Raw genomic sequence first — 26871 nt, 5'->3', positions numbered from 1 at the left:
AGAAACAGCTTTTTTTCCCTCCACCACCAAGTTCAAGTTCATTGTCATCTGACTGTACACGTATACAACCAAATGAAACAACATTCCACTGGACCACGGTCACCCACAAAACATATACCACACACAGCACATAAAACAAAATATTACCATAAATAAGTTAATAGAAATATAATTCAAAATGCATATAGTGTGCAGTAAACATAAACAGTTCATTTAATGTAAACAGTACAGTAAAAAGTAAACAGCCTGCTGTCCTAGTAACGAGACCCTGGAGGTGACAGGGTATTCATTGGTCTCACAGTCTGAGGGAAGAAGCTGTTACCCAGTCTGATGGTCCCAGTCCTGATGCTCCTCTACTTCTTTCCAGCTGGTAGTGGGTCAAAAGGTTTATGGGCTGAGTGGTAGAGATTCTCAACAGTGCTTCAGGCCCTTCATCTACAATGCCCCAGGGAGATGTCACAAATAGGGGTGATGATCCTCTCAGAAGGTTTTACTGTCCTCTGACGGGTCTTGTGGTCCGATGCCTTGCAGCTTCCCTGCCACCCAATGATGCAGCCAGACAGGACACTCTCAGTGTTGCTCCTGTAAAATCTGATAGAATGAGGGCACTCCTCACTCTCCTCAGGAAGTGTAGGTGCTGCTGTGCTTTCTTGACTGCTGAGGAGGTGTTGGGGGTCCAGGTTAGATCGTCTGTTATATGCACACCAAGGATCTTTGTGCTCTTCACTCTCTCCATGGCAAAGCCATTGATGGGCACACTGGCCTTCCTGAAGTCCACAATAATCTCTCTCGTCTTCTCCACGTGGAGACTCAGGTAGTTGTCCTTGCACCATCTGACAAGCCTCTCTAGCCCCTCTCTGCATGCCGGTTCATCATTGTCGCCGATGAGGACAACCACTGTTGTATTGTCAGAGAACCTGATGATGCGGTTTGAGCTGGATCTGGCAGTGCAGGCGTGAATCAGCAGCGTGAACAGCAGTGGGCCGAGCAGGTAGCACGGAGTGGTGGGGGTACCAGTGCTCAGTGTGATGTTGCTGCCAATTCAGACTGACTGGGCTCCTTCTGTCAAGAACTCCAAGATCTAGTTACCGAGAGGGGTGTTGAGCCCCAGTGAGGTCGGTTTACCCACCAGCCTCTCAGCTGAGGTTAATAAGCAGCATCCTGGCGTGTGAGGCATCATTTTGTAGGTGGGACAGGATGGAGTGCAGGAGTGAGGCTATGGAGTTGTCAGTGCTCTGGTTTGAGTCATAGCCGAGCTGGCAAGGATTCAATGTAGCTGAAATGTGGGATTTTATACAGTCCATTACAAGCCACTCAGAGCACTTCATGACTGTTGAAGTCAGTGTCATTGGGCGGTAATCATTTAGGCCAGTTACCGCCGCTCTCTTGGGCACTGGAATGATGGTGGCTGCCTTAAAGCCTGCAGTTACAATGGACTGTTTCAGAGAGATATTAAAGATATCCATTAAGACCTCTGTTAGCTGGGTCACGCAATCCCGCAGCACCTGACCAGCTATGTTGTCCAGCCCTGCACCTTTGCAATGATCGTCATCACCTCGGCTGTGGCCAGACACGGTGCCTGTTCCTCGGGGGGAGAGGGGGGCTTTACCTGATGTCACATTGTTCCTGGCATCAAATCGTGCATAGAAGGCACCAGACCTATCAGGAAGGGAGGTGTTGCTGTCGTTAACACGCAGGGTGGATTTGTAATCTGTTATGATTTGTGTACCTTGTCACATGTGCCACAAAGGTGCCTCTGAATTTTCTGCGCGTTCTCACGCTCTGCCTTCCTGATAGAATGGGGGAGCACAGCTCCTGCTGACCTTAGAGTCATTCTGAAGGCAACGTCCCGGATTTCTGAATAGTCCGTGAACTCATGAACTCTACCTCATTATTCCTCTTCATTTTTGCACTACTTATTTATTTTGTAATTTACGGTAATCTTAATATATTTTCCATTGTACTGCTGCCACAAATTGCATCACAGCGATAATAAACCTGATTCTGATTCACTTAACATGTTCTATTCATCCTTCTTTCACTTCACTTTTGTTCCTCCATTCTCTCCTTTTCTGACACTTAACTTCCTTTCCTCTTCAGGACACTTTCCAGGACTACCAGGAGATGTTCATCCAGTTTGGGTACGTGGTACTCTTCTCCTCCGCCTTCCCCCTTGCTGCAGTGTGTGCCCTCATCAACAACGTCATCGAGATCCGCAGCGATGCCTTCAAACTGTGCACGGGATCCCAGAGGCCGTTTGGCCAGAGAGTGGACAGTATTGGCCAGTGGCAGGTAGGGCAAATACCTGCACGTCCATTTGATAATGCTTTCCTTGAATAGAGTTATGGCATTCGCAGTTTGCCTGACTACATACGGTGATGGATGGTTCTCATAATATGCTATATGTCATGTATACCACCGATGTGATAACAAACCAGGTTTTCTTCTGCAGTGTGTGTAGTGTGTATGCCTCCGTTAGACTCGATAGACCATGGATTTGTGCCTTGTAAAGTTTTTTTTAATGGAAGACCGGCAGTTGCCCAAGCTGGGAGTCTCCCCTCTCCACGCCACCGATGTTGTCCAAGGGAAGGGCATTAGGACCCACACAGCTTGGCACCGGTGTCATCGCAGAGCAATGTGTGGTTAAGTGCCTTGCTCAAGGACACACGCAGCCTCAGCTACGGCTCGATCTAGCGACCTTCAGATCACTAGACAAACGCCTTAACCACTTGGCCACGTGCCAACACTGCAGTATAGAGTCCCTTGCCCTGGTGTTTATGTTGTAAGTGTGACTGAGGACCATTTTACTATGGTGATTGACTGTCTGTGGCCATGGAGACCCTTATATTCCTGTAGCCCCTGGGCCGAGGGCAGATACCGAGGCTGCCTTTCTGCTGAGCTCCATTGTTCATTCTTCCTCCACAGAACGTGATGGAAGCCATGGGAGTTCTGGCCATCATCATCAACTGCTACCTGATTGGTCAGTGTGGACAGCTGCAACGCCTATTCCCATCGCTCAGCTCAGAGATGGCCATTGTCCTCGTGGTCATTCTCGAGGTAGGGGGGCAGATGGGGTGAGAGGTGTGCAGGGATGATTCAAGGCGATGAGGAGCAAAGATTATATCAAAGCGTTACAGTGAGGGGTGTGAGATATTTTAAAAAATCTGTTGTATGTCAGAACATTATGGTGAGGGGTGCAGGACAGATCAGATTAATGTCAGAGATGCAAAGAACAGCAGGGGTTTATATTAGCGTGTCATGTTACCGTAGAGGGTTTACTGGTATGTATCTGAATTAGGTGCATTCATATATTACTGTGTGGTGTATATCAGCATAAGACCATAACATAGAGTAGAATTAAGCCATTTGGCGCATTGAGTCTGCCCCGCCATTTCATCAAGGCTGATCCACTTTCCCTCTCAGCCCCAATCTCCTGCCTCCACCTCCCCCATATCCCTTCATGCCTCAACCAGTCAAGAATCTATCAACCTCTGCCTTAAATATACATAAAGATTTGGCCTCCACAGCTGCCTGTGGCAAAGAATTCCACAGATTCACTATTCGCTGGCTAAAGAAATTCCTCCTCCTCACCATTCTAAAAGGACACCCTTCTATTTTGAGGCAGTGTCCTCTGGTCTTCGACTCTCCCACCATAGGAAACATCCTCTCCACATCCACTCCATTAAGGCCTTTCACCTTTTGATAGGTTTCAATGAGGTCACCCCTCATTTATCTGAATTCCAATGAATACAGGCCCAGAACCATCAAACGCTCTTCATACAACCAGCCATTCAATCCCGGAATCATTTTTGTGAACCTCCTTTGAACCCCCTCCAGTTTCAGTACATCCTGTCCAAGATAAGCGGCCCAGAACTGCTCACAATACTCCAAGTGAGGCCTCGCCAGTGCTTTATAAAGTCTCAATATTACATCCTTGTTGTTATATTCTAGTCCTCTCAAAATGAATGCTAACATCGCACTTGCCTTCCTCAACACTGGGTAAATTAAACTTCAGGAAATCGTGCAAAAGGACTCCCGCGTCATTTTGCGCCTCAGATTTTTTGTATTGTTTCTCCATTTAGAAAATACTCAACCCTTCCATTTATTCTAGCAAAATGCATGGCTGTACACTTCCCCAACACTACATTCTATCTGCCACTTTCTTGCCCATTCTCCTAATCTGTCTAAGTCCCTCTGTAGCCTCCTTCCTCTAAACTACTTGCCTCTCCACCTATCTTCGTATTGCCTGCAAACTTTGCAACAAAGCCATCAATTTCATCATCCAAATCACTGAGGTAAAATGTAAAACGAAGCGGTCCCAGCACAGACCCCTGTTAAACAGTACTAATCACCGGCATTTACGTGCGATGCCATGTGTGTGCAGGATATTCAGTGCGGTGTCTCTGAAAGTGCCAAATTGTTACAGCACCCTGTTAGGGAATGCGATAGGTCAGCTGACAGATGTATGTGTTGGGGAGCACTTCGGGTCCAGTGATCACAATAGCATTAGCTTCAATATAATTATGGAGAAGGACAGGACTGGACCTAGAGTTGAGATTTTTGATTGGAGAAAGGCTAACTTTGAGGAGATGCGCAGGGATTTAGAGAGAGTGGATTGGGTCAAGTTGTTTTATGGGAAGGATGTAATAGAGAAATGGAGGTCATTTAAGGGTGAAATTATGAGGGTACAGAATCTTTATGTTCCTGTTCGGTTGAAAGGAAAGGTTAAAGGTTTGAAAGCGCCATGGTTTTCAAGGGATATTAGAAACTTGGTTTGAAAAAAGAGGGATGTCTACAATAGATATAGGCAGCATGGAGTAAAGGAATGCTCGAGGAATATAAAGAATGTAAAAGGAAACTTAAGAAAGAGATTAGAAAAGCTAAAAGAAGTTACGAGTTTGGTTTGGCAAATAAGGTGGAAGTAAATCCGAAAGGCTTCTACAGTTATATTAAAAGCAAGAGGATAGTGAGGGATAAAATTGGTCCCTTAGAGAATCAGGGTGGTCAGCTATGTGTGGAGCCGAGGGAGATGGGAGAGATTTTGAACGATTTCTTCTCTTCGGTATTCACTAAGGAGAAGGATATTGAATGGTGTAAGGTGTGGGAAACAAGTAAGGAAGTTATGGAACCTATGACAATTAAAGAGGTGGAAGTACTGGCACTTTTAAGAAATTTAAAAGTGGATAAATCTCCGGGTCCTGACAGGATATTCCCCAGGACCTTGAGGGAAGTTTGAGTAGAGATAGCAGGAGCTCTGACGGAGATCTTTCAGATGTCATTAGAAATGGGGATTGTGCCGGAGGATTGGCGTATTGCTCATGTGGTTCCATTGTTTAAAAAGGGTTCTAGAAGTAAGCCTGGCAATTATAGACCTGTCAGTTTGACATCAGTGGTGGGTAAATTAATGGAAAGTATTCTTAGAGATAGTATTTATAATTATCTGGATAGACAGGATCTGATTAGGAGTAGCCAGCATGGATTTGTGCGTGGAAGGTCATGTTTGACAAACCTTATTGAATTTTTTGAAGTAGTTACGAGGAATGTTGACGAGGGTAAGGCAGTGGATGTAGTCTATATGGACTTCAGCAAGGCCTTTGACAAAGTTCCACATGGAAGGTTAGTTAAGAAGGTTCAGTCGTTAGGTATTAATGCTGGAGTAATAAAATGGATTCAACAGTGGCTAGATGGGAGAAGCCAGAGAGCAGTGGTGGATAATTGTTTATCGGGATGGAGGCCGGTGACTAGCGGGGTGCCTCAGGGATCTGTTTTGGGCCCAATGTTGTTTGTAATATACATAAATGATCTGGATGATGGGGTGGTAAATTGGATTAGTAAGTATGCTGATGATACTAAGGTAGGAGGTGTTGTGGATAATGAGGTGGGTTTTCAAAGCTTGCAGGGAGATTTATGCCGGTTAGAAGAATGGGCTGAACGTTGGCAGATGGAGTTTAATGCTGAGAAGTGTGAGGTTCTACATTTTGGCAGGAATAATCCAAATAGAACATACAGGGTAAATGGTAGGGCATTGAGGAATGCAGTGGAACAGAGAGATCTAGGAATAACAGTGCATAGTTCCCTGAAGGTGGAGTCTCATGTAGATAGGGTGGTGAAGAAGGCTTTTGGAATGCTGGCCTTTATAAATCAGAGCATTGAGTACAGAAGTTGGGATGTAATGTTAAAATTGTACAAGGCATTGGTAAGGCCAAATTTGGAATATTGTGTACAGTTCTGGTCACCGAATTATAGGAAAGATATCAATAAATTAGAGAGAGTGCAGAGACGATTTACTAGGATGTTACCTGGGTTTCAGCACTTAAGTTACAGAGAAAGGTTGAACAAGTTAGGTCTCTATTCATTGGAGCGTAGAAGGTTGAGGGGGGATTTGATCGAGGTATTTAAAATGTTGAGAGGGATAGATAGAGTTGACGTGAATAGGCTGTTTCCATTGAGAGTAGGGGAGATTCAAACGAGAGGACATGATTTGAGGGTTAGGGGGCAAAAGTTTAAGGGGAAAACGAGGGGGTATTTCTTTACTCAGAGAGTGATAGCTGTGTGGAATGAGCTTCCTGTAGAAGTAGTAGAAGCCAGTTCAGTTGTGTCATTTAAGGTAAAATTGGATAGGTATATGGATAGGAAAGGAGTGGACGGTTATGGGCTGAGTGCGGGTAGGTGGGACTAGGTGAGATTAAGAGTTCGGCACGGACTAGGAGGGCCGGAATGGCCTGTTTCCGTGCTGTGATTGTTATATGGTTATATGTGGTTGCAGTGGGGATGCGGTGTGACAGCGAGGGCTTTCACCGGTGAACTGACTGCTGGTGTGGGCTTGTTTTCGGCAGCACTTCGCTTTCCTGCTGAAGTACGTGCTCCAGATCGCTATCCCAGATGTTCCCACCTGGGTGGCTGAGGAAATGGCGAAGCTGGAATACCAGCGGCGGGAAGCCTTCAAGGTAATTAACGTTTCGGGTTATTTCTCTAAATGTTTCTGTTTTGTGACTCCTTTTTAGATGTAGCTGCTTCTGCCCAACAGTATTTAGAGTGGATTTTCTTTTTTATTTGTATATTTAAAGTTAATAGTTAGATATTTGTTACTGCTAATGTGTGATTCCCTGGCTTTGTTAGCAAATGTTCAGTGTTTTTGTATTCAGTAAAAATTAAAGAATAAAAAAACAGCTTTTAAGGTAATTGTAGTGGGCGTGGGGGGCCGTGGTAAATGTTCTGTTCGGGAGCCGCAGGGGTTGACGGCAGCTCCTAATGCTGTTCTTGCCCCCCGAGCAGAAGCACGAACGCCAGGCACAGCAGCGGTACCAGCAGCAGCAGCGGCGCCGGCGGGAGGAGGAGAAGCAGCGGCAGGAGCAGCGGGAGAGCGCGCAGAGCCGCCGGGAGAGGGAGGCGGCGGGCCGGGAGGAGGGCAGGGCCGGCGCCGCGCCCTCCGACCAGCCCCAGGGCCGCTCCGGGGGCCGGGCCAAGACGGCGGCGGCGGCGCCCGGCGACAAACCCAAGCGGCCCAGCTCCCTGCTGGCGTCCAACAACGTGCTGAAGCTGAAGCAGATCATCCCGCTGCAGGGCAAGTTCCTGTCGGGGGCCGGTGGCGGCGGGGGGACGGCAGGCGGCGGGGCGGGGGCCAAATCCCCGCAGTCCCCCACCGGCAGCGAGAGCAAGCTGCCCGGCTTCCTCACCTTCAGGTTCCTAAAGTCGCCGGCGGACGGGCGGAAGGAAGGGACGGCCGAGAAGGTACAGTCGCCCACCAAGCCCTTCAACCCGGGCAAACTCTTCAACTTCGGCAAGTCCGACTCCGGCAGCAACGGCGCCGCCCCGTCCCAGCCCCAGCCCCAGCCCAAGGCGGCAGCAAGCGGGAGCGCCCCCGGAGAAGGCGGCGAGAAAGCTCCCGCCAGCAGAGCTGACCTGAACGGGCTGCCGGAGGAGACCACTGCCCCTGGCCCGGAGTCTACCAGCCCCAAGCGTTAACTCAGCCCGAAGGGTTTGTAGCCAGCTGGAGGTGTTTGAAATCTCCTGCAGAAGTTTTCCCTTCTCTCGTTATTACTTTGTAAAAAAAATAATAATATTCAGGGATAGAAATCTGTGTTTGAAAAACAGAATTCTCATCATCTTCAGGTTTTTATACAACATGGTTGGGGGTAGACCCTTTGATTTACCAATACCGCAATCTGCTTTTTTAAGTTGTCCACGGACACTGGAGACTTTTGTGTCAATCTTCCCATCTCGGCAGGTCACGGTTACTAGAGGGACACGATTAATCACACAAGCCACCTCTCACTTTGCATTTTGCAAATCAGGCAGTGATTCCAGTCCCAGTGAACCCGTTTACGACCAGTTGTTAAAAAAAAAATTGCATTTGAATCCCTTGTCACCATTTCAAGGTGGGGAAACAAGTGTTGCTTCTGTAGAGCGTGTGGCCAGAGCTGTTAGTAATGGGCTCCTGGGTTTGCAGAGCCTGGCTGTCTGCCCCGAGACAAAGGCAACAAACCTCCTGGAGATTTCAGACGGGAGGGGGATTTGGGACTGTGAAGACTTCACTGGTTAGGTAAATAATGAAAGGATTTGATTGAAAGGCTGAGGAGGATGGGCGGCATGATGCCCAAAGGCAGTTTCCTCGGGCTAAGGAATCTGTAAGGTGAGGTGGCAATTATTGTGGTTGTAAATCCTTAGACTTTTCTGCTATTGAGTGTTCTCCAAGCTGAGAGCAAATGTTTTTGATGCTTTGGGTCGTAGAATGGATGTAGAGGATTGATCACAATCTTGAATGGCAGGTTTGAGGGGCTGAATGGTTTCCTGGTATATATGGTGGTCTTGCGTATTGTTGCAAAGGACGAAAGGTTCAGGAGACCCTTCCACCGTGAACTGTGCTCTGAAGTGAGCAGGAGGAGAGCCCTGGGTTGCTGGCTCCCACTAGGTGTAGGTAGATACCATGTATTTTCTGCACACCACCACAACCCCTTCTATTTTTCCTGCATCTGTCCCCAGTATTTTCATAACTGCGTTATCTTAAGTGATCAAGAGATATAAAGAAAAAGAATTATAGGATCCCCATGCAGGACTTTCCTCTATTTTGCAGCACGGCCTGGGGAATGTTTAAAATATTGTCATTTTAGAGAAGAGGAATACTGGGCTAATTAAGGAAATGAATGGACTATTGGTGTCGGCAGACGGTTCCATTTGCTGGATCACACTTTGTGAGCATGCCAGGCTGATGGCTGAGAATAACATGGGAACGCTGTCCTCGGAAAGGAACGTCAGGCTTTTCCATTCATGGGACATTGGTTAAGAGGAAGTCATTCTGTTGTGTTCAATGAAACTGAATAGGGATCGGCACCTTGGCAAATTGAATAACCAGGTACAGCTTTAAAGGAAAAAAAGAGTGGTCAATAGGCTCGGGTGAGGGGAAAACTGCATTTAAAGTGAAAGACACACAGCAGTTTGGGTAATGGTAGGCGAATCAGTAAATATGCACCATCACAAACAAAACTGGGAGGAGTTGCATGTAAATGTATAGACAATGTAACGAGGATGGCAGATTAAAGGTGTAAATAATAATGATTTTGATTTAACAGGTTTTTCTGGGATATGGTCATGCAGCAACCCAGGATGGGAATCCCAACAAGTTTGTTTGGGAATTGGGAAGGAAGGGCATGTAGTGTGGTCCTGAATAATAAAGGATTTCACAAAGGCAGTAGGGAGAAATGATCTGGCTCAGAACAATAAGTAGAATCAGTGTAGTTGAGGTAAGAGATGAAAAGGAACAGAAAACACAGGTAGCAAAGGAGAAAATCTGCAGATGCTGGAAATCCAGAGCAACACACACAAAAAATGCTGGAGGAGCTCAGCAGGCCAGACAGCATCTGTGGAAAAAACTACAGTCAACGTTTCGGGCTGAGACCCTTGGGCAGGACTGGAGAAAAAGCTGAGGGGTAGATTTAAAAGGGAGGGGGGAGGGAGAGAGAAACACCAGGTGGTGAGTGAACCCTGGAGGGGGAGGGATGAAGTAAAGAGCTGGGAAGTTGATGAAAGAGACAGAATAGTTAACCGACCCAGAATACCAGTTACACACAGTGGCCACTTTATTAGGTACAGGAGTGGAACCTGCTGCGGTCTCCTGCTGCTGTAGCCCATCCACTTCAAGGTTTTATGTGTTGTGTGTTCAGGGATGCTCTTCTGCACACCACTGTTGTAACATGTGGTTATTTGAGTTACTGTCACCTTCTGGTCAGCTTGTACCAGTTCTCCTCGGTCCTCTCACATTAACAAGCATTTTCACCCACAGAACTGCTGCTCATTCGATTTTGTTTTTGGCTTTCCATCACATTCTTTGTAAATTCCAGAGACTGTTTTGCATCTAAATTCTAAAAGATCTGCAGTTTCTGAGATACTAAAACCACCCCATCTGACACCACCAATCATTCTACAGTCAAAGTTACTTAGATCAACTTCTTCCCCATTCTGAGCAACAGCTGAACCTCTTGACCATGTCTGCATGCTTTTATGCAATGAGTTGCTGCCACACGACTGGCTGATTAGGTATTTGCATTTGCAAGCAGTTGCACCTAATAAAGTGGCCACTGAGTGCATTTTGGAGAGTTAAGTGGTAAGATGAGCTTGTAGAAAAGCTAATACACTAGCATGGAAGAGTTTATTTTTCATAAGGACTGCAAATTGAAGGAAAATGTTAAAGACTGGATTTGGTTTAGTTTACCAGAATGACATGTCATATAAGAGTCAACCAAGGAACAGCCCACTGTAGTGTTTCATATAATGAACTAAACTGAATTAGTAATCTTGGAGTGAGTGATTACTGAGGGGAAAATGATCAGAATATGATTATTCAGATTATACGGCATTCAAGTCAGAGATTTGAGTCTTGAACTTAAAAGCTGGTTACGAAGTTATGAAAAAAATGTAAATCTCTGATTAGGCTTTAGCTTGGGAATTGTGGTCTGAGCTCCATATTTTAAGGATGACAAGAGCTTGGAGAGGGTATACTTGAATTTTAGTTGAAATAATGGTTTGTCCTTAGAAGAGAAGATTTAATAATAAGATTTTTATGTTTCAATAGGTTTTTGTAGATTAAATAATGACAAAAGACTTCTACTTGCATTAGCGTTAATACTCATCACAGATTTTAGATTATCAGCAAAAGAAAAATGCTTTAAAGCATTTTTTTTTCACAGTGGGCTGTGATCGGGAACCTGCTGCTTGAAAGGGCAATGAAACAGGTTCAGTAATGAATTCCAAAGTGAATTGCATAAATACTTGAAAGGAAACGTTTGCAAGGCTGTGGGGAAAGTCCAGAGTGAGCAACTAAATCAGAGTTGGCACAGACATCATAGGCAGGATGGCCTCCTGTGTTATGAAACGACTGAGAAATATGTTCAGAGAATCAGAAGCTTTATTGTAGAAAGCCAGCTACAAAATCAGAAAAACATTCAAGTCTTTGCTGCCAAGTAACTTCAAGTCTTCTCCCACTATTTTCTTTAATAATGGTATAGTCATAGAGAGAAGCAACACAGAAGCAGGCCCTTTGGCCCCTTGAGCCTACACTGCCCACCATTTATGCTAATCTTACATTCATTCCATTTTATTCACCACCCCACATTATTATCAGCTCTCTCCCCCCCCCCCCCCCACCATATCTACCACAGATCTAACCACAAGGGATAGGTTTTACGTAGGCTAATTAACTTACTAATTCGCATATCCTTATGTGGGAGGAGACAGAAGAGAACCCACCCAGTCATGAGAAAGTGCAAGCTCCACGCCCCCAGCTCCTGAGATCAAGATTGAACCTGGGTCTCTGGCACTGTGAGGCAGCAACTCTACCAGCTGTGCCACTGTGCAACCACAAGGCTTGTATCCTTCTTGAGTCATCATCATAGCTTGTCACACCAGACAGCCAGCCATTCTAGTGTTGTTTGGTTGATGTTGAGCAGGTCAGTGTCAACTAAATCAGGTGAGAGTGGGCATTTGTGCAGAACGTGTTCAATGTTCTGCACCCTTTTCGTCACACTCACAGGATTCGCTGTCTTTAAACCCCACTTCACCATGTTGTCTCCCGTCCTACAAACTCCCGCTCTGTCAAGCAATGCCCCGCCTGGCAACATTTCAGTGGGGTCTTGCACTGTATTGTTTGGTCTTGAGTGACAGTACAGGAAGCATTAAGATACTGACTGCAAAGACAGCATAATAGCACACATCGAGATGAGGTTTTACTAGACAGGAGAGAGTTTTTAGGATATAATCGTGTGTTCTCCCCATCCCTTCCCTGTCCCACTGTGTGATCCCCTTTATGTAAATTACAGGAAGCCCTGGCCTGCAAATCTGACCTTTTATGATATTTAAATTACAAATCAAACCCAAGAAGTATTACTGCACCATTCCTGATGAGAATAAAGTTGATAGAAATAGTGTAACTTTACACTTCAGACTGAGATATTTATTATCCTTTATCAATATATGGTGAACGTGGTTTCTTATGGTTCTATATATAAATGTATATAAGCATGTATAATGGTCTGTGCACCAAGAAACACTTTCAGCATATATGTTTAAAGTGTTCCAGTGTAGAATGGATTAAATATATCACTTGGATCTAAATGGAAATGCTTATATTGAATTTTGTATTAAATGACACCCTCTGTTTATTGGGTAAGGGAATTACTACAGCAGAATTGTGCCCTCTGGTGAACTCCCATTCCGTTCACCTTTCCAAGAAAGGATTTGCATTTAATAGTGTTTTTTCACAACCTCAAAGCAAGCCAAAAGCGACTTTTTAAGGGTGAATTCCTGATAGAATAAAAGCAGCACTGCAATATTCCACAAACATCAACTGGGTAAAGGGTCGATTTTTGAGTAACGCTGATTGTGGAATATTGGTTTGGATGAATATGGAGATGTTGGAAATATTCAGCAGATTGAACACAATCTATGGTGAGAGAAATAGTTAATGTTTCAGTATTATGATCTCTTACCATATCGGTCAGAAGACTGAGAAAACTCTTGAGAATCTCAGGGTCTTTTATATCTCTCTGAGAAGACAGCATGGAGTCTCGCTCCTGAATGATCAACAATGATGCTGCAACTTAGACTGGGATTTTTCTCAAGTCCTGAGAGAAGTGAACCCACAGTCTGCTGACTCGAGTAATCTACTGAGCCGTGGCTAATATTGGTGTTTGAAGATACAGTCAGTTGTGTTCAGTCTACATCAATAAAGCCGCACTTTATGCTCACTGCCACATTGTTTGGAAGTACTGTCATCACAGTGGCTAATCTAAAGTTGAAATCTCATTGAAAAATTCTCTCCCCGTCCATCCCAGTTAGAAAGACAAGTTGAAAGGTCTGAACCTAACAATGAGAGGCAAGGGAATAAAGAGCGGAAATTTAACTTCAAAGTGGCCTTAACTGGAAAGGGCACATGAGCAAATTTTAAGCAAGGCATGCATCCTGGCAAACAGCCATAGAGTTCCCTGTATCTATTGTCTCATTTTATTCTTGTCAACATTTTGTGAGCTTTGTTCTTTAACGTGAGATTCTGTGCCAAAGTGCACAGAGGCATTACAGGTAGAGAGAATCAACACTCTCAACAAATTTAAGAGATGATTGCAGCTGTGCTCCTTGGGATTTAGTTCTAATTTATTTCACCTGTCTTCTCTTGTCCTGCTTCCAATGGATGTTGCTGCCCCATTGAGACTTTGCCAGAAATAGTATTGCTGAATGCAACAAGCTGTTCAGCCACAACAGCCTTGCAGGCAAGCTCAAGCACCTCACTCCCACCACACTTAGTAAGCAGTTCTGTAAAAGGAAAGTGATTTAAAATTTTTCCTGTTTGCAGGTAGATGTGATGCACCAAGAACAGAGGTTGGTGTCAGGCCTGAGCACTCCTGGTTTTACTGGCAGTGTTCTGCACCAGGAATTCTCTCAGTAACCGAGCTACTCCCTTTGGCATTGGCGCACAGATGGTTCTAGAAATGAGGACTGAGTAATTGTTCTTTGGAATATTCTTAAAGGGGCACTTTGCATCTTAATGACTTAGTATTTAATAAAGGAAGACACTTTGGTAACTATCACATGGTAACAGGAAGTTTCTTACAAGGTGAGTTAGCATGTTGAGATACCCTCATATTTGAGAAGTAAGGGTTAGGTTGGCCCAGAATAGGAATGGAGACCAGAAACAACTGTTGGAACAGTACTGCTCAGTTGTCAGGAGTGGGACAAGATCCCATGAACTTTTAACTGGTGAATTCTATCCCCAGAGGCTGAGCTGCCTGCCTGCCTCACTCAAATATCTGCTGGAAGCTAGAGGGTCTTGTTTTCTTCCAGTATGCTATACATTTTTTTAAAGAAATAATTTTTCAGGATCAGCAAGGGGAGTGTCTTATTTCTTGTTCTTAAGATGATGGTGAGCCACCTTATGGAACCACTGGAATCATTCTGTAGATATTGGATACCGAGTTGAATGAAGGACAGTGCTATATTTCTGTGTTGTGTTGCTTAGAGAGTGGGGATGGGGGTGGTTCTGATAGATGTTTGTGTTGCTGTACTTACTGCCTTTGGCCTACTTGACAGAGATTACAAGTTCTGCAAGTGTTGTTTTGGCAGCCTAGCTGAGTAAGGGAATGAATGAAATGGTGGATGGGGTAACAGCCCAGATGGCTGCTTTGTCCACATGGTGGTCAGCCTTCTGAACGCATTCATCCAGGAGTGGTGTTTTGCAGATAGAAGAATTGCACCAGGAGCTGGGTCACATCACAGTATATCCAGCCTCTGATCTGCCCTTGTAACCACAGTTGAGGTCATGATGATTTAGCATTATAATGCTACTGAAAGTTATAGGGTAGTAGGAAGTCATTTGTTGGGTCTTTTGAGGCATGAATGTTTCTTGCCACGTATCAGCCTAAGCTTGAATGTGGTCTAGGTCTTGCTCTATGCGGGTACGAATTGTTGCATTTGCTGATTTCTCAGTGGAACTGAACATGGAACAATCATTGAGAACATTGTTGTTCCCTTATGCTGGAATAAAGATCACTGATGAAGCTGAAGTTGACTGGGCCTGTGATACTGCCATGAAGTATTCCTGTGGTTACATTCTGGGGCTGGGATGGTTGAATTCCAGCAATCACAATCTTTCAGGCAAAGCCCCAACCACAGGAACGTTCATATTCAGGGGCCATCCTTTAAGTGCTCCTGCAGTAAATTAGCATGTCACTATGTGGATCTGTCGACCTGTGCGACTAAACTTCAGAGATACACAAGAACAAAAAATAAATTGCAGTTGCAGGAAGTTTGAAAGTAGACAATGCTGGAAATGTTCAGCTAGGCGGGCAGTATTTATGGAGGGAGAAACTAGGTAAATGTTTAAGGTATTTTACCTTTCATTGGCACTTAGGAGTAGGGGTTCCCAACCTTTTTTATGCCATAGACTCCTATCATTAATTGAGGGGTCCATCAACCCCAGGTTGGGAATTCCTGACTTGGAGGACATTACAAAGCTTCAGAGAAGGTGCAGGGTAAAGAGAACAAAGGGAATGTCTGTGATAGGTTTGAGACCAAGAGGTAACGGCGTTGGTGTCAGCCGAGAGGAGGTGAAAGGGAAGATAGAAAGGGAAAATGCTGGAACTGCGATGTGCAAAATATTGCAGTTGCTGGAATCTAAAATAGCACACTCAGCAGGTTAAATATGGAGTTAAATTGCAGGTTGATGGTCTGTTAGAACTGACTATTTCTGACACAAACTGGAAAGGCTGGTTAACTGAAATAGTTGAATTCAACTTTGAATCTTGATAACTTGACTGATGTTTCTTCCTCATCTCATCTTCCTCCACTGGCTTCCAAAGGAAGGAGTAACTATGATGGGACCAGGAACACAATGTATTTTCCTCAACCATGTTTAGCCTTACAAATCTGTGTGACCATTGAAGCCATAGTTAGTCCCATGAAGAAAGGCTGCTTTGAGGAACAGCGTCTCAGCCACTGACTAGGTAAATTATATATTAAGGCTCAACAATTTCCAGTAACTAGTTTTTCCAAGTTGTCAGAGGTGGTCAGTTCTGACAATATGTCATCACCTTGTAATGTTAACTCTGTTCAGACATTCCATTACTTGTAACCAGTTCAAGTACTGGAGGACGAAGTGACACTGTAAATATTACGTCAGTGCATAAGCTTCCATTGTTACTAAATTATGGGCTGTTTGCTGACATTTCTAAAGGGGGCACATAAATAAAGCTTGAACTTTATTTGAAAGGACATGAGGAAATTCAACCAACTGACAGTACCACATAGAACTGTGATTCGTCCTGTGGTTAGTTAGCATGCCGCTCAGGGGCATTCAGGAGGAATAGTTTATAAAAATAAAGAAATGCATTTGCTGTTAGATTTCCATTTCTATGGCACCTTTTACTTTGGAATATCTTGAAGTGCATCACAGCAATGAAATACATTGTAAAATCAATCTGTACAGAGCAAGATTGTACAATTAAACACTGTGATCCTGTTTTAAGCTTTATAGACAGAAATGTTGGGTGAAATACACCACTCTTCAAAATATTGGCTGCAGGTTCTTTCCATCCACCCAAGACGCCAGGCAGGCCTTGACTTCTCACCCTAAAGTTTATTTTAATGAACAGCATTAATTCTTCTTGATCAAAAATGCTCTATTTCCAGTTAGTGTTACAGTCCAGCCTCTACAAGTATTAGTCCTCAACAGTATCACTTTCAAAGATAATTACGCCCAAAGAATATATGGAGCTGTTGGATGGATAAAAGCACACAAATTAGGAGTAAGTCTAGGCTACTCTGCTGCTTCACCTTCCAGAGGGATCGTGACTGACTTGATTATAATGCAAGTTGCATATTATGGAATTGCTATAGGAGTCACATCTATGCAACTGTTGACAGGAACAGCCTATGTAGCAGATTGTACTCATTGTGGACCCAGTCCAAGACCAGTGTTGTCATAATGTAGGATTACAATTTGTCCTGTGGTTAGTTAGGATTGTGCTAAAAATTGCTCAGGATGAATAAAGGAGAAGGGCCATTGTACAAAAAAAAAATAAGGATGCAATGTAAATATGTACTCTTCTGGCACATTTACAGAAACAAAGTACCAGCGAGACAAGTCTCATCATCACTGCATCTTCCATTTTACTGATGTACAGAGGTTTTTAATTAGTTTCTATTTCATGCAAAAGGGTTTATTTATTTTGTCATATTTTTGTAATGCTGCATAAAGAACAATAAAACTGTGCACAGAAATGACTCTGATTTTATCCTACCTTCATCAATTAACCTTCCAGACACTCTACCAGTGACCTAAATCCAGCAACGGTTTTTAAGATGTTTCAAATGAAAAGGCAGGGATGTTACTCTTCGTACCGTGGAGATGATTACATAAGAGGCAAGTACTGAAGGAGAGTAGACATCATGAGGTTATCAGCATAGCAGAGATGATAAAAGTAGGGTGGGCCAAAAAAACTGAGGGATTTGAAAACAGAAAACTTTACTATTTGATGATCAGGAGCCAGAATTAGTCCTTTTCACATAGGGCAATGATACAGTGGCCGGTGGTGCAGCAGCATCAGCAGTGAACTTCGAGGCCAGCCAGCTCCTTGCATGCTTTTCATCCGTGCTGGGCTCAGCGTTGAGCGAGCAACTCATAAAATCAGTCAAATGCCAAGGAAATGGCAAAAATGCCACCCAATGGTTCACAAGGTGTGAAAAAAGGAACACAGGGTGATGGGACTTGACAGTCGAATGTTGGTCAGCTCAGGGAAGAAATACTGGCCATGCTGAAACTGTCATCCAAACTGGCCTCTCAGTTTATTCTCTAATCAGGAGAGCAGATCATGTTTAAGTTGGAGGGAAGAGAAATGGAAGAGGTTAACGGGGACAGGACAGTTGCTGCAAATTCACAACGTTAGCCTGAATTTCATGCTCAAGTGGACATTGAAGCCATAACTTTGCCTCCGAGTGGGACCGATGCTACTGAGCACAGGCAGAAAGTTCAAAGGTGCTAAGACTATTTAACATTATGAATTACAAAGTGGATTAGAGCTGAGAAAGTGAATTTGCCACTACTGAACAGTTGAGAGTGAATGTATTCCAATAGGAACTGGATAAGCACAAGGTAGAAAGGATTAGAAAGCGCCCGCTCAATAAGCAGTGGGAGAAGGATCAAATGGAACATGGACCAGAGGATCAAATGATCTGTATAATCATTCTGTAAAGTAAGTCACAGATTCAAACACAGTTAAAACAAAAGGTAAACAGCGGTAAATGGTATTTGTCAAAATATTTTAATTTGCATCTAGAAGGTACATTAGCTTTTGTTTGCTAAATTCACAATAGAGAGCTCAAAAAAATTTGTACAAATTGAGAGCAGCAATAGACCAGATCAAGGTAATTACTGACGGTGATCTCACCAGCTCACATCTTTTCCAATTCACTACATCTTTTAAAAGGGGAATTAGGAGGAATCCTCACTTCCCTCTTTACCATTGTGTCCCACATCACTGTGTGCTCCTGAGCCACACATATTAGAACAGGACCAAGGCTGTGTAGAAATAATGTACTCCAGCTTAAAGCAAAGAAATTGAAGTGGGAGCAAAGGGAGGGAGATAGGGGCACTGATATACATGTTATATTAAAAAAAAATCAGGAAATCTGTGTTTACTGCCCCTGTTCAATACCAGTCACCCCAGCTGGGAAATGCATGCATGTGATGAAAACAGAATTCCAGCTTTGTTTGCAATTCCCCACGGTCAAAGAAACCACCACCACAAGCAGTAGCCAACTTAAAGGGAGGGATAAAGGTGGTGATCAGAGGTTGACTGATCTTCACATTTCTTCTACACAGTTGAGCTGTTACATGTTGTCTCCTGGAAACCCCTCCAGGTTTTCCTAAAGCAAGAAATAACTGACCTTATGGGCCCAGCTTCTCTTTGTAGTAAACTGAGCTTAAGGAAGGTTCCCACTACACAAGTGCTGTAGTCTTCAAACATTTCTACTTCCCGGCAAGTGACTCAGTCTATATCTTGACACTTTCCAAGGAAAACCCACCCATCCCCACACTCATTCCAAAATTTTCCTACTCTAATATCTAATAAAGGCTTTCCCATTTGTTCAAAGCAAGAAAAGGTATTGATCAGTGAAAATAACTGCATTTCTATAGCACCTTACACTGCCACAGTACTTCAGAACCAATGAAGTACATTTTGAAGTGTAGTCACTGATGTAATGTAGGAAATGCAACTGGTAACCTGCACTCAGCAAACAGATTATTATTCAGTGATGATGTTCAAGGGATAAAAAGTCTAGCAAAATTCACCAGGGAGAAACTTGGCTTTCTTTTCCCTACATTAGAACCTCCTTGATTTAATATCCCACTTGAAAGGTAACACTCTTAGCAGTGCGCCACCCCCTCAGTGCTGTACTGAAACATCAAGCCAAAATATTCCTGGTCAAAACACTAACGGAGCTTGACCACTCAACATTCTGACTTAAGTGAGAGTGTAGCCTGAGTCTAGGCTACAGTCACAGAACAAAAATAATTTATAATACTTCGGGGAAAATAAAAAAATCAAAACAAAATGGTTATGACTGGAGAAAAAAAAAGTTTGGGAAGTAGTTCTGGGACCCTATTGACTGTCAATAGGGTAAATAAGTCTGCAAGTTCAATGGAACTATACAGCAAAGATGAAATGATATGAACACCATGAGTACTAGTGATCAGAATAAAGCTAACAAAATGAACACTCAGCACTGAGGGCCTGCCACCCAGATTGCTCTCCACCACTTCTCTAGACTCCTAGCAGCCACACCCTTTCAAAGTTCCTGCCTCACAAATCAGATCCTTCTCAGCCACATTCAGTATCAATCATCGGGCTATCAGTTGGTTCAATCTTACATTAGTATCATTACTATCTTGCATCATCACTTTGCCACCACCTAAACAATCCCCAGCATCTCAGAGTCAGGAGTCTGTAGCTTTTGATAGGGAAGGAAGTAAGAGGTCAGAGAGAACCATTCAGTTCAATGTAGATAAATCTGGGAACGCTCTCCCTTCCTGTTAGCAGGCTGTTGCGCAGACTTGTTAAGTCGTCAGTCTATAATCCATCAACAGCTTTGATGAGCTTGGTAATCACACTGGTCTGGACCCAGTAATACAAAAAATGTTTACATCCTTCACACTTACAAACACCTTTATTACAAGGCTTCTGTGGCATTTTATTTATTTAAAAAATTCAATAAAAGCTAGTGATTGATTGGTAGCAGCTCACATAGTCCATGCAGAGCAAATTTAAAAGTGATCAACGGAACAAGCAGGGAAGAGCAACTTTGTATAATGTGCTGATACAGCGATGGGCAATGATATTTGAACAAGAGTTGGTTCATTGTCCATCTCCTGTGGCCACAGGGATATTTTTGTACTGGCAGAGGACTGCACCAGACAGCAAATTATAAAAAGCAAGATTCCATTCACTCCAGTGCCAGTGAACAGGAGGGCTGATGCTTAAAATGTAGAAATAATAAGCATATCCAGAGATAATACCCCAAAGCACTGTCCATGATTAAAGATTTCATGCCAGCAGGTAGGTGCGTGTGTGCGCGTGTGTTGGTGGGGGGGTGTGTGTGTGTGTCTGTGTGTGCACGCATGTGGACGTGTGCGAGAAAACACAGTCAAATCAAACACTCTCACAATTGGTGCGACATTTTCAGACCAGGAGCATCATATGCACTTCGTCCAAGTTCAGAAAGCAATTCACTGCAGAGAGAGAAAGGACACACTGAAATCCAGGCTTCCTCTTCACACCCTTATCTTGCTTGACCAATAATAATTTCACATTGTGCCTGAAAGCACCAGCTGGTTGAGGGAAGCATGATCTACCGTAATCTTGCCCAAAGGAGCTAGGAGATCTGAGAGTATGGATTGGAATAGCCCCTCAGTAACAGCACACAATTGAATACTCTGCAACCAATTCATTGCCCTTCAGTGAATGACAGAAACCCACTTAACACTCCAAATATCTCATTTCTGAGCACTTAGTATAATTTCCAGGAGTGAGGAGCATTGGCCCAATCTGGAATGGAAAGGAGACACACTAGAAATTAGGTGCTTGGCTTCCCAACACTGCCAATGCTGAGATTACAATCTTCAGCAAGTAACCTGCTGGAAGGGAAGAAAACTGCTTCTGTTTTTGTTTGTATTCAGTGCTTTAAATGAAAATGCAAACTGCAGCTTACTGTTTTAAATTCTAGGGGTGGAATTCCACTACCCCCACTTCACTAAACTAGATACAGTACCCAACCCTCTTCACCCCACCCTCCCCATCTCTTTTGGATGGCCTACACCAGGCTGGTTAATTAATGAAATTAAGACCACTTTCTGGTGCTATAGATGTGTAAGCATCTAAGCGGTCATCTCAAGAGAGCTCAGAAATGCTGGACAGTATGAACCACATTTGAAGTCGTGCCACTCAAATGAACAGAACACATCCAAAAAAATGTTAATGAAAGCCAAATCCCAACGATTGGAAATAGAAAAATGAAACTGCTGAAAACACAAGCAGGCAAAAGTGAAGGACAAAGGAACAGTTATTAATTCAGATTGAAGTTTTACATAATCAACACAAAACATTTAATTTGCTCCTCGTGGATTCTGCATGACCAGCTTAGTATCTCTAGTACTTTCTCTGTTCTTATTACAGCTTTAGAAAGGACCTGTGTTTCTCTGAAACCTATCATGTTTTCCTGACAATGAAACCCTCTCTAGACCATGACCTTTGATTTTATTAACATAGTGATTTTAGACAGACTTAAATGTGGGAAAATTAATTCAATGCTTAACTTGACAACTCTCAGTAGGTCTTTGGCAAATAAGGATCAAAATCCAGATGATGCCACATTGAAGTATTACCAACACTGTGTTTCATTCACTGTGTGGTACGAAGACATCCGTCTGAATAAGTTTTACCATCCATCAGATGGAAAACTTTGCAACTTCATCAGCAAGTTTTTGTTGAAATTCTAAGGGTCTTTTCGAAAATATGAGGAAGGAGGAAAGAAATGTGATTAAAGCAATTAGCACCTGTTGGAAAACCAGATAAATAGTCTCTGCTTGTGTACGGTCTGCAGAGTTTTATCAGCAAAGCTTCAGCATTACATTATCTGCTAATGGGGCACACCTGCTAGCTCCAAATCAAGGTCAAACACACCTAGTGATGGGGTCTAATAGCCCTGAAGCACCAAGCACTTCATTTCACTGTGTCCTTTGGTCTAAAACTAAGGCCCATCACTCACCCTCCTCAATGAAAGCAATGTTGACCCTGGGAATGCAGAAGCACCAATCTACCTTCAGGCTGAAGGCTCTGAAAGCAGTTCTTAATTAAACATCACCCTCACTCACATTCGCCACTAAACAAAACCTCATAGTTCCTTAGAAAAGATCACGCAGAGTAACGAGACTATCACAGGAGTATGGAAAATGAAAGTGCTGGATGACACACAACAGCTCCTGATTAATAAACACTTTGCCCTCAAGTTTCCATGTAATCAGTCACTTGGATTGGAGGCTTAACTTGGTTGATAATAAAAGGGCAAGTTATAATTTTACCTCAGTCACATGACAATAGAACTTCAGAGAGCAGCAGTCTCAAGGCAAATGTATTAACACATATTAATCCAGAACTGCAGAGCAGAACTTGATTGAAAGCGAGGCATTTTGGCAAAATTTGAATAGGTATGAAAGACTGAAACAACTCAACTAAACAATTCCCTTTGCTGCTAATCAACAAAGAATAGCAAGGATCAGAAAGATTGTCACAGCAAGGAGCACTGCTTGCAAAGGGAATGAAGTAGTAATTCTGCTTTGGTGTGAGGTGCTGTGGGGGGTGGGGGTAAAGCAGAAAAGTGGTTGTGAATGTACAGAAAAAAATTGACGCAATGTGTAATTGCTATACAGGACACAAGGTTTTGCCAAGCCCAAAATTCCTCTCATTCCATAAAGAAACTGAATAGCCTGAAATCTTAGCAAGAGAGCAGGAATAGATGAAGTGTGGAGAAATGAGTAATACTGGAAAACCTGCTCAAGCTGGAAGCAAAATAACTCTCCATCATAACGGCCCATGCATGAGACATAACACAACTTTGCACCTCTGTGCATCAGGTTTAATTTTAAGTGTCTATCCAATTTTTGCCTCAATGTGTTATACATATTCAGACCAACATGAAAAGCAGTAGCACCTCTTCCTTCCCTAAGGTTGGTATGTTTTCCCCAACTTTCACTCTGATATTGCTAAGATTTCAGTTGAGTAAAATTGGTTACGGATCAAGCAAAAACTGGTTTCTGAAGCTGAGTTTCAGTGAAGATGTCACACGTGGAAGATTGTTTTTCTTTCCCGCCCCCCCCCCCCCGCCAGTAGTTAAAAAATTGCTTAGAAACAGTATACTGCACCCTGAACAAAAGTTGTAACATGTAAAATCAACACAAGAACAACGTAACATTTTCTTCAGCTACGCTGCATTCTGCTCTCTCCAGTCTGGCATTTAAAAAGTCAATACCTATGTTAAAATTGTGGGGGGGGGGGGTGGAGAGGGGTGGGGAGAAAGAAACACAATGTTATACAACGCATTAAACACCAGTACTTCACTTCAGGGCTGGGATATCCTACTGAGGCTCCCTGGAAGCGATTCCTCGGCATGCAGAGAGTTAGAATCAGCGATTTGCCAGCATGCCTGACAGTAACTCTTTGGACTTCAAAATCGTTTATTCTTTAAAAAAAACAACAAACCTATACAAATGGCTTCCCTTTCTTAAACTAAAGCATAAAACTGAAGGTCCCACGAGGCTAGTTAACAGTCCCAAAATCAAATGTTTAATCTGTGAGGGCCATGAATGACAAGGGCCCAGCACACCCAGCAACGCTGTAATTGCCAAAGGTCTCCTAGGTTGCCAGGCAACTCCTGCAATGTTTGCTAAAGAGCTGAGGGTGGTCTAGGGCAGATCAGCCCAGATAGCTCTCATTATCTTGCATTCTGATGCTCTAAGCAAGAACTATTGAGAGGAAGATGGGGCAGGGGTCATGGTTGTTTGGATCCTTAAAACATAAAACAAGAAGCAGCTACTGGATGATCCTCAATTATAATGAGATCAGGAGGGTTTCAACAATAACTAGTGAAGCAGGCATGTCTGCTTCTGCCTAAATATCAAGACAAGCACCTCAGTAGCAAATCGTGCCACATCAAACCCATTGGGGGCTTAAAACTGTCTGGTGATGGACAAGGGAGACGCTAATTTAGACATTGGGGTCAGTACCAATTAGAGAAATGTGCACTGCAAAAATATTACCATTCCGGAAGCTCACACTATTACAATATTTCACCACAGATTTCTCATTACACTCATCCAGTCTTTGCCCCAGACCCCAAGTAAAACCTGGAGCAGTTAAGTCATTTCACTGACACCAACTGGACATGTGCAGGCCTTCTGTTTGTTGTACTTGAAATCCCCACCTGCTTCCTCACTTCCCCTCCCCCAGGCCTTAAATTACATGTAAATAAATAAAGGTGCTCCTATGATATACAAATGAAGGACTGTACGGTGGAGAGACGGTAAGACATTACATGATGAAAAGGGAAGCACTTGCATCTGCAGTTCGGAGGACTAGGTGTCTTCGATCATATCCTGGCTGTCTGTGCGGGCGATTTTCCTTGGCGGTGCGGAGCTCTCGCCTTCAATGTCCACTTGCTCTTGATCTCGTTTCTTTGCTGCATTCTGCAAGGATTAGGAATGAAAATAACATTTCAGCAGAGAAAGGCACCCATGGAGACGCTTCTGAAGCAAGCCAAGGCAGTTCCCAGCTTGATTAATCATCTGTATTGAATTTGCTGGCCTGACTGTGTGTGTATGCACTTTGGGAGGGTGTAGGGAATGTGGAAGCAAGGGTTTGTCTTTCTGTTTAGCTTGTACAGATTGTCCCTGCAATCAAGTGAAGGCTCATAGATTTAATTATACACAGACAAATAGGCCTTTCAGTCCAACTTAGCCATGCTGAAACAAGATACAACATGATGTTATACTTGTTCCATAAGCTACTCCCACTTGCCTGCCTTTGGCCCAAATCCCTCTAAAATATTTATTTATCCATATCCCCATCCAAAGGTTTTTACTTCCACAGATTGTAATTGGATCTGTCCCTACTGCCAGCTCTGGAAGACCCAGAAGTCATCAGTATCCTATTTCAGTGGAACCCCTGCTCAAAGATCTCACCTGTCAAGCTTTCTCTATACCAAAGCCCCCCCCCCCCCTCCACCCCCATGTAACGCCTTGCTTCTCTGCATGTTCTAATTCTGAAGAGCTGTCCCCCATCCCTGGATGTTCCAATGTCCAGGAAAGGCTTCTTAAGGCACAGCAGTTGTATCCTGAACTTCCTCCATGGTAGATAAAGCCTCAATAATGCCTGAATCCTGCAATATCCCAGCCACCCACCACCTATCAAAGCCACTGTGGACGACCCCACCCCCACCCCACCCACCTCTTCTGCACATCTTCACATGCATCCGAGAAAGAAGCTACTACACAGCCACTCACCTTTTTGTCCCACTGCTGATGGAGATATCGAAGCAAAATATTGGTCTTTTCTGTCACAATGACTGTGAAACAGAAGAAAAGACTTAAAAGGGAAGTTGTCCACAACAGGTTAATACAATAACAACAGCTATTTAAAGAAAAACACCGTACCTCTTTTGGCAATCAACTCTAAGCTAAGATTCAAATTCACTCAAGAAACTGGGGTGGAGCTTTCTGGCAGTGAATCTTACTTGGTCTAACAATACTAACCCAGACTGTGAAACTGCATTTACCCAGGGACATTTCCAAAAGGGATTGTAAAGAGAAGAACCTGGAAGTAAACACAGACTGAAACTAAGTCTTAGTGGTAGATGACCAGCAGTGAAGTGGGAAATAAAGATAGATGTGGACGATGTATGTCCTATCACATCATTTAGAGGACATCATAGACATTCATCCTCCTTTCCTGTACAGGGAAGTAGAGACACCAATAATACTATATTTACCCAGCGTTGTGGCAATCCTGATAGCTATATCTATATGAAAAAGGGAGCACTCACTCTGTTCCGATGGGTATTCTCGTGTTGGGAGGTATACAGATGGTCTTCTATTCTGCAAGAGATTTTAAAATTCAATAATTCATATACACAGGGGAAATTGTTTTGCATGACCATTTGCTCTTGTTGCTGGCTGTGTTCATTTGTTATGATCCACAGTCCACCACCATTTCATATCCTAATCTATACCGCCACAAATACAGCTCTTAATACTGCATTTCTGACAGACACACACAAACAGAAAGCTATCTCAAAGGCAGATAAGCTATATCTTATTCAACACAATGTAGGAGGAACTCAGCAGGTCAAAGTACAAAAGCTCAAAGTAAAATTTATTAGAGTACATACATGTCACCACACACAACCCTGAGATTCGTTTTCCACCTCCAGCCTTCTTAACCCCAGAGTTCATTAGGAAGCCCACACTCGCCTGACTTCAGCTCTTGTTCATCTCCTCCAGATACAACCCAGATGACTGTGCCTTCACCTGCCGAGACACACGTTTTGAAACTTTTGCCCTGAGTCCATCTGTCTCTTCTCTATTCAAGTTTCTTCTCACCTTAACATCTCCTCTAGTTTGAAAATTGCAGTTGGGCAATTAACTCTGTAAAGTGCTTGGGAAGTCTGTCTACATGAAACATTAAAGTAAGGGCAATGAAGGAGGTGAGAACTTCTTTTCCAAAGATGAAGTGGAACTGAAGTCACAATGATCTGGAAAGGTGGGGTGCAAAAATAAAAGAC

General features: G+C 43.5%; 2 protein-coding genes across 9 annotated transcripts in view; one reads left to right on the top strand and one right to left on the bottom strand.

Annotated features, from left to right (window-relative positions):
* ano8b (anoctamin 8b) overlaps positions 1-17265 on the top strand; it is a 124879-nt gene extending 107614 nt beyond the window's left edge. For all 4 annotated transcript variants that reach the window (XM_073068532.1, XM_073068531.1, XM_073068534.1 and 1 more), the window contains 4 exons: positions 2101-2292; positions 2926-3057; positions 6837-6947; positions 7276-17265. In XM_073068532.1, the coding sequence (XP_072924633.1) occupies positions 2101-2292; positions 2926-3057; positions 6837-6947; positions 7276-7965 (1125 nt within the window). In that variant the 3' untranslated portion in view covers positions 7966-17265. The remainder of the gene's footprint in view (positions 1-2100; positions 2293-2925; positions 3058-6836; positions 6948-7275) is intronic.
* dda1 (DET1 and DDB1 associated 1) overlaps positions 16040-26871 on the bottom strand; it is a 25177-nt gene continuing 14345 nt past the window's right edge. Inside the window, exons 3-6 of one of the 5 annotated variants that reach the window (XM_073068540.1) lie at positions 26134-26185; positions 25595-25656; positions 24651-24778; positions 16040-16611 (exon numbers count right to left, since the gene is read on the bottom strand). In XM_073068540.1, coding sequence (XP_072924641.1) covers positions 24668-24778; positions 25595-25656; positions 26134-26185 — 225 coding nt within the window. In that variant the 3' untranslated portion in view covers positions 16040-16611; positions 24651-24667. Of the gene's footprint in view, positions 16612-18283; positions 24779-25594; positions 25657-26133; positions 26186-26871 lie in introns of those variants that run through there. The other 4 variants (XM_073068539.1, XM_073068538.1, XM_073068537.1 and 1 more) reach the window with 4 other exon arrangements.

This window comes from Hemitrygon akajei, chromosome 16 (assembly GCF_048418815.1).
Source record: "Hemitrygon akajei chromosome 16, sHemAka1.3, whole genome shotgun sequence".
NCBI classification, from domain to species: Eukaryota; Metazoa; Chordata; class Chondrichthyes; order Myliobatiformes; family Dasyatidae; genus Hemitrygon; species Hemitrygon akajei.
Note: the sequence above shows the minus strand (reverse complement) of the source record. Positions and strands in the feature narration are given on the sequence as shown.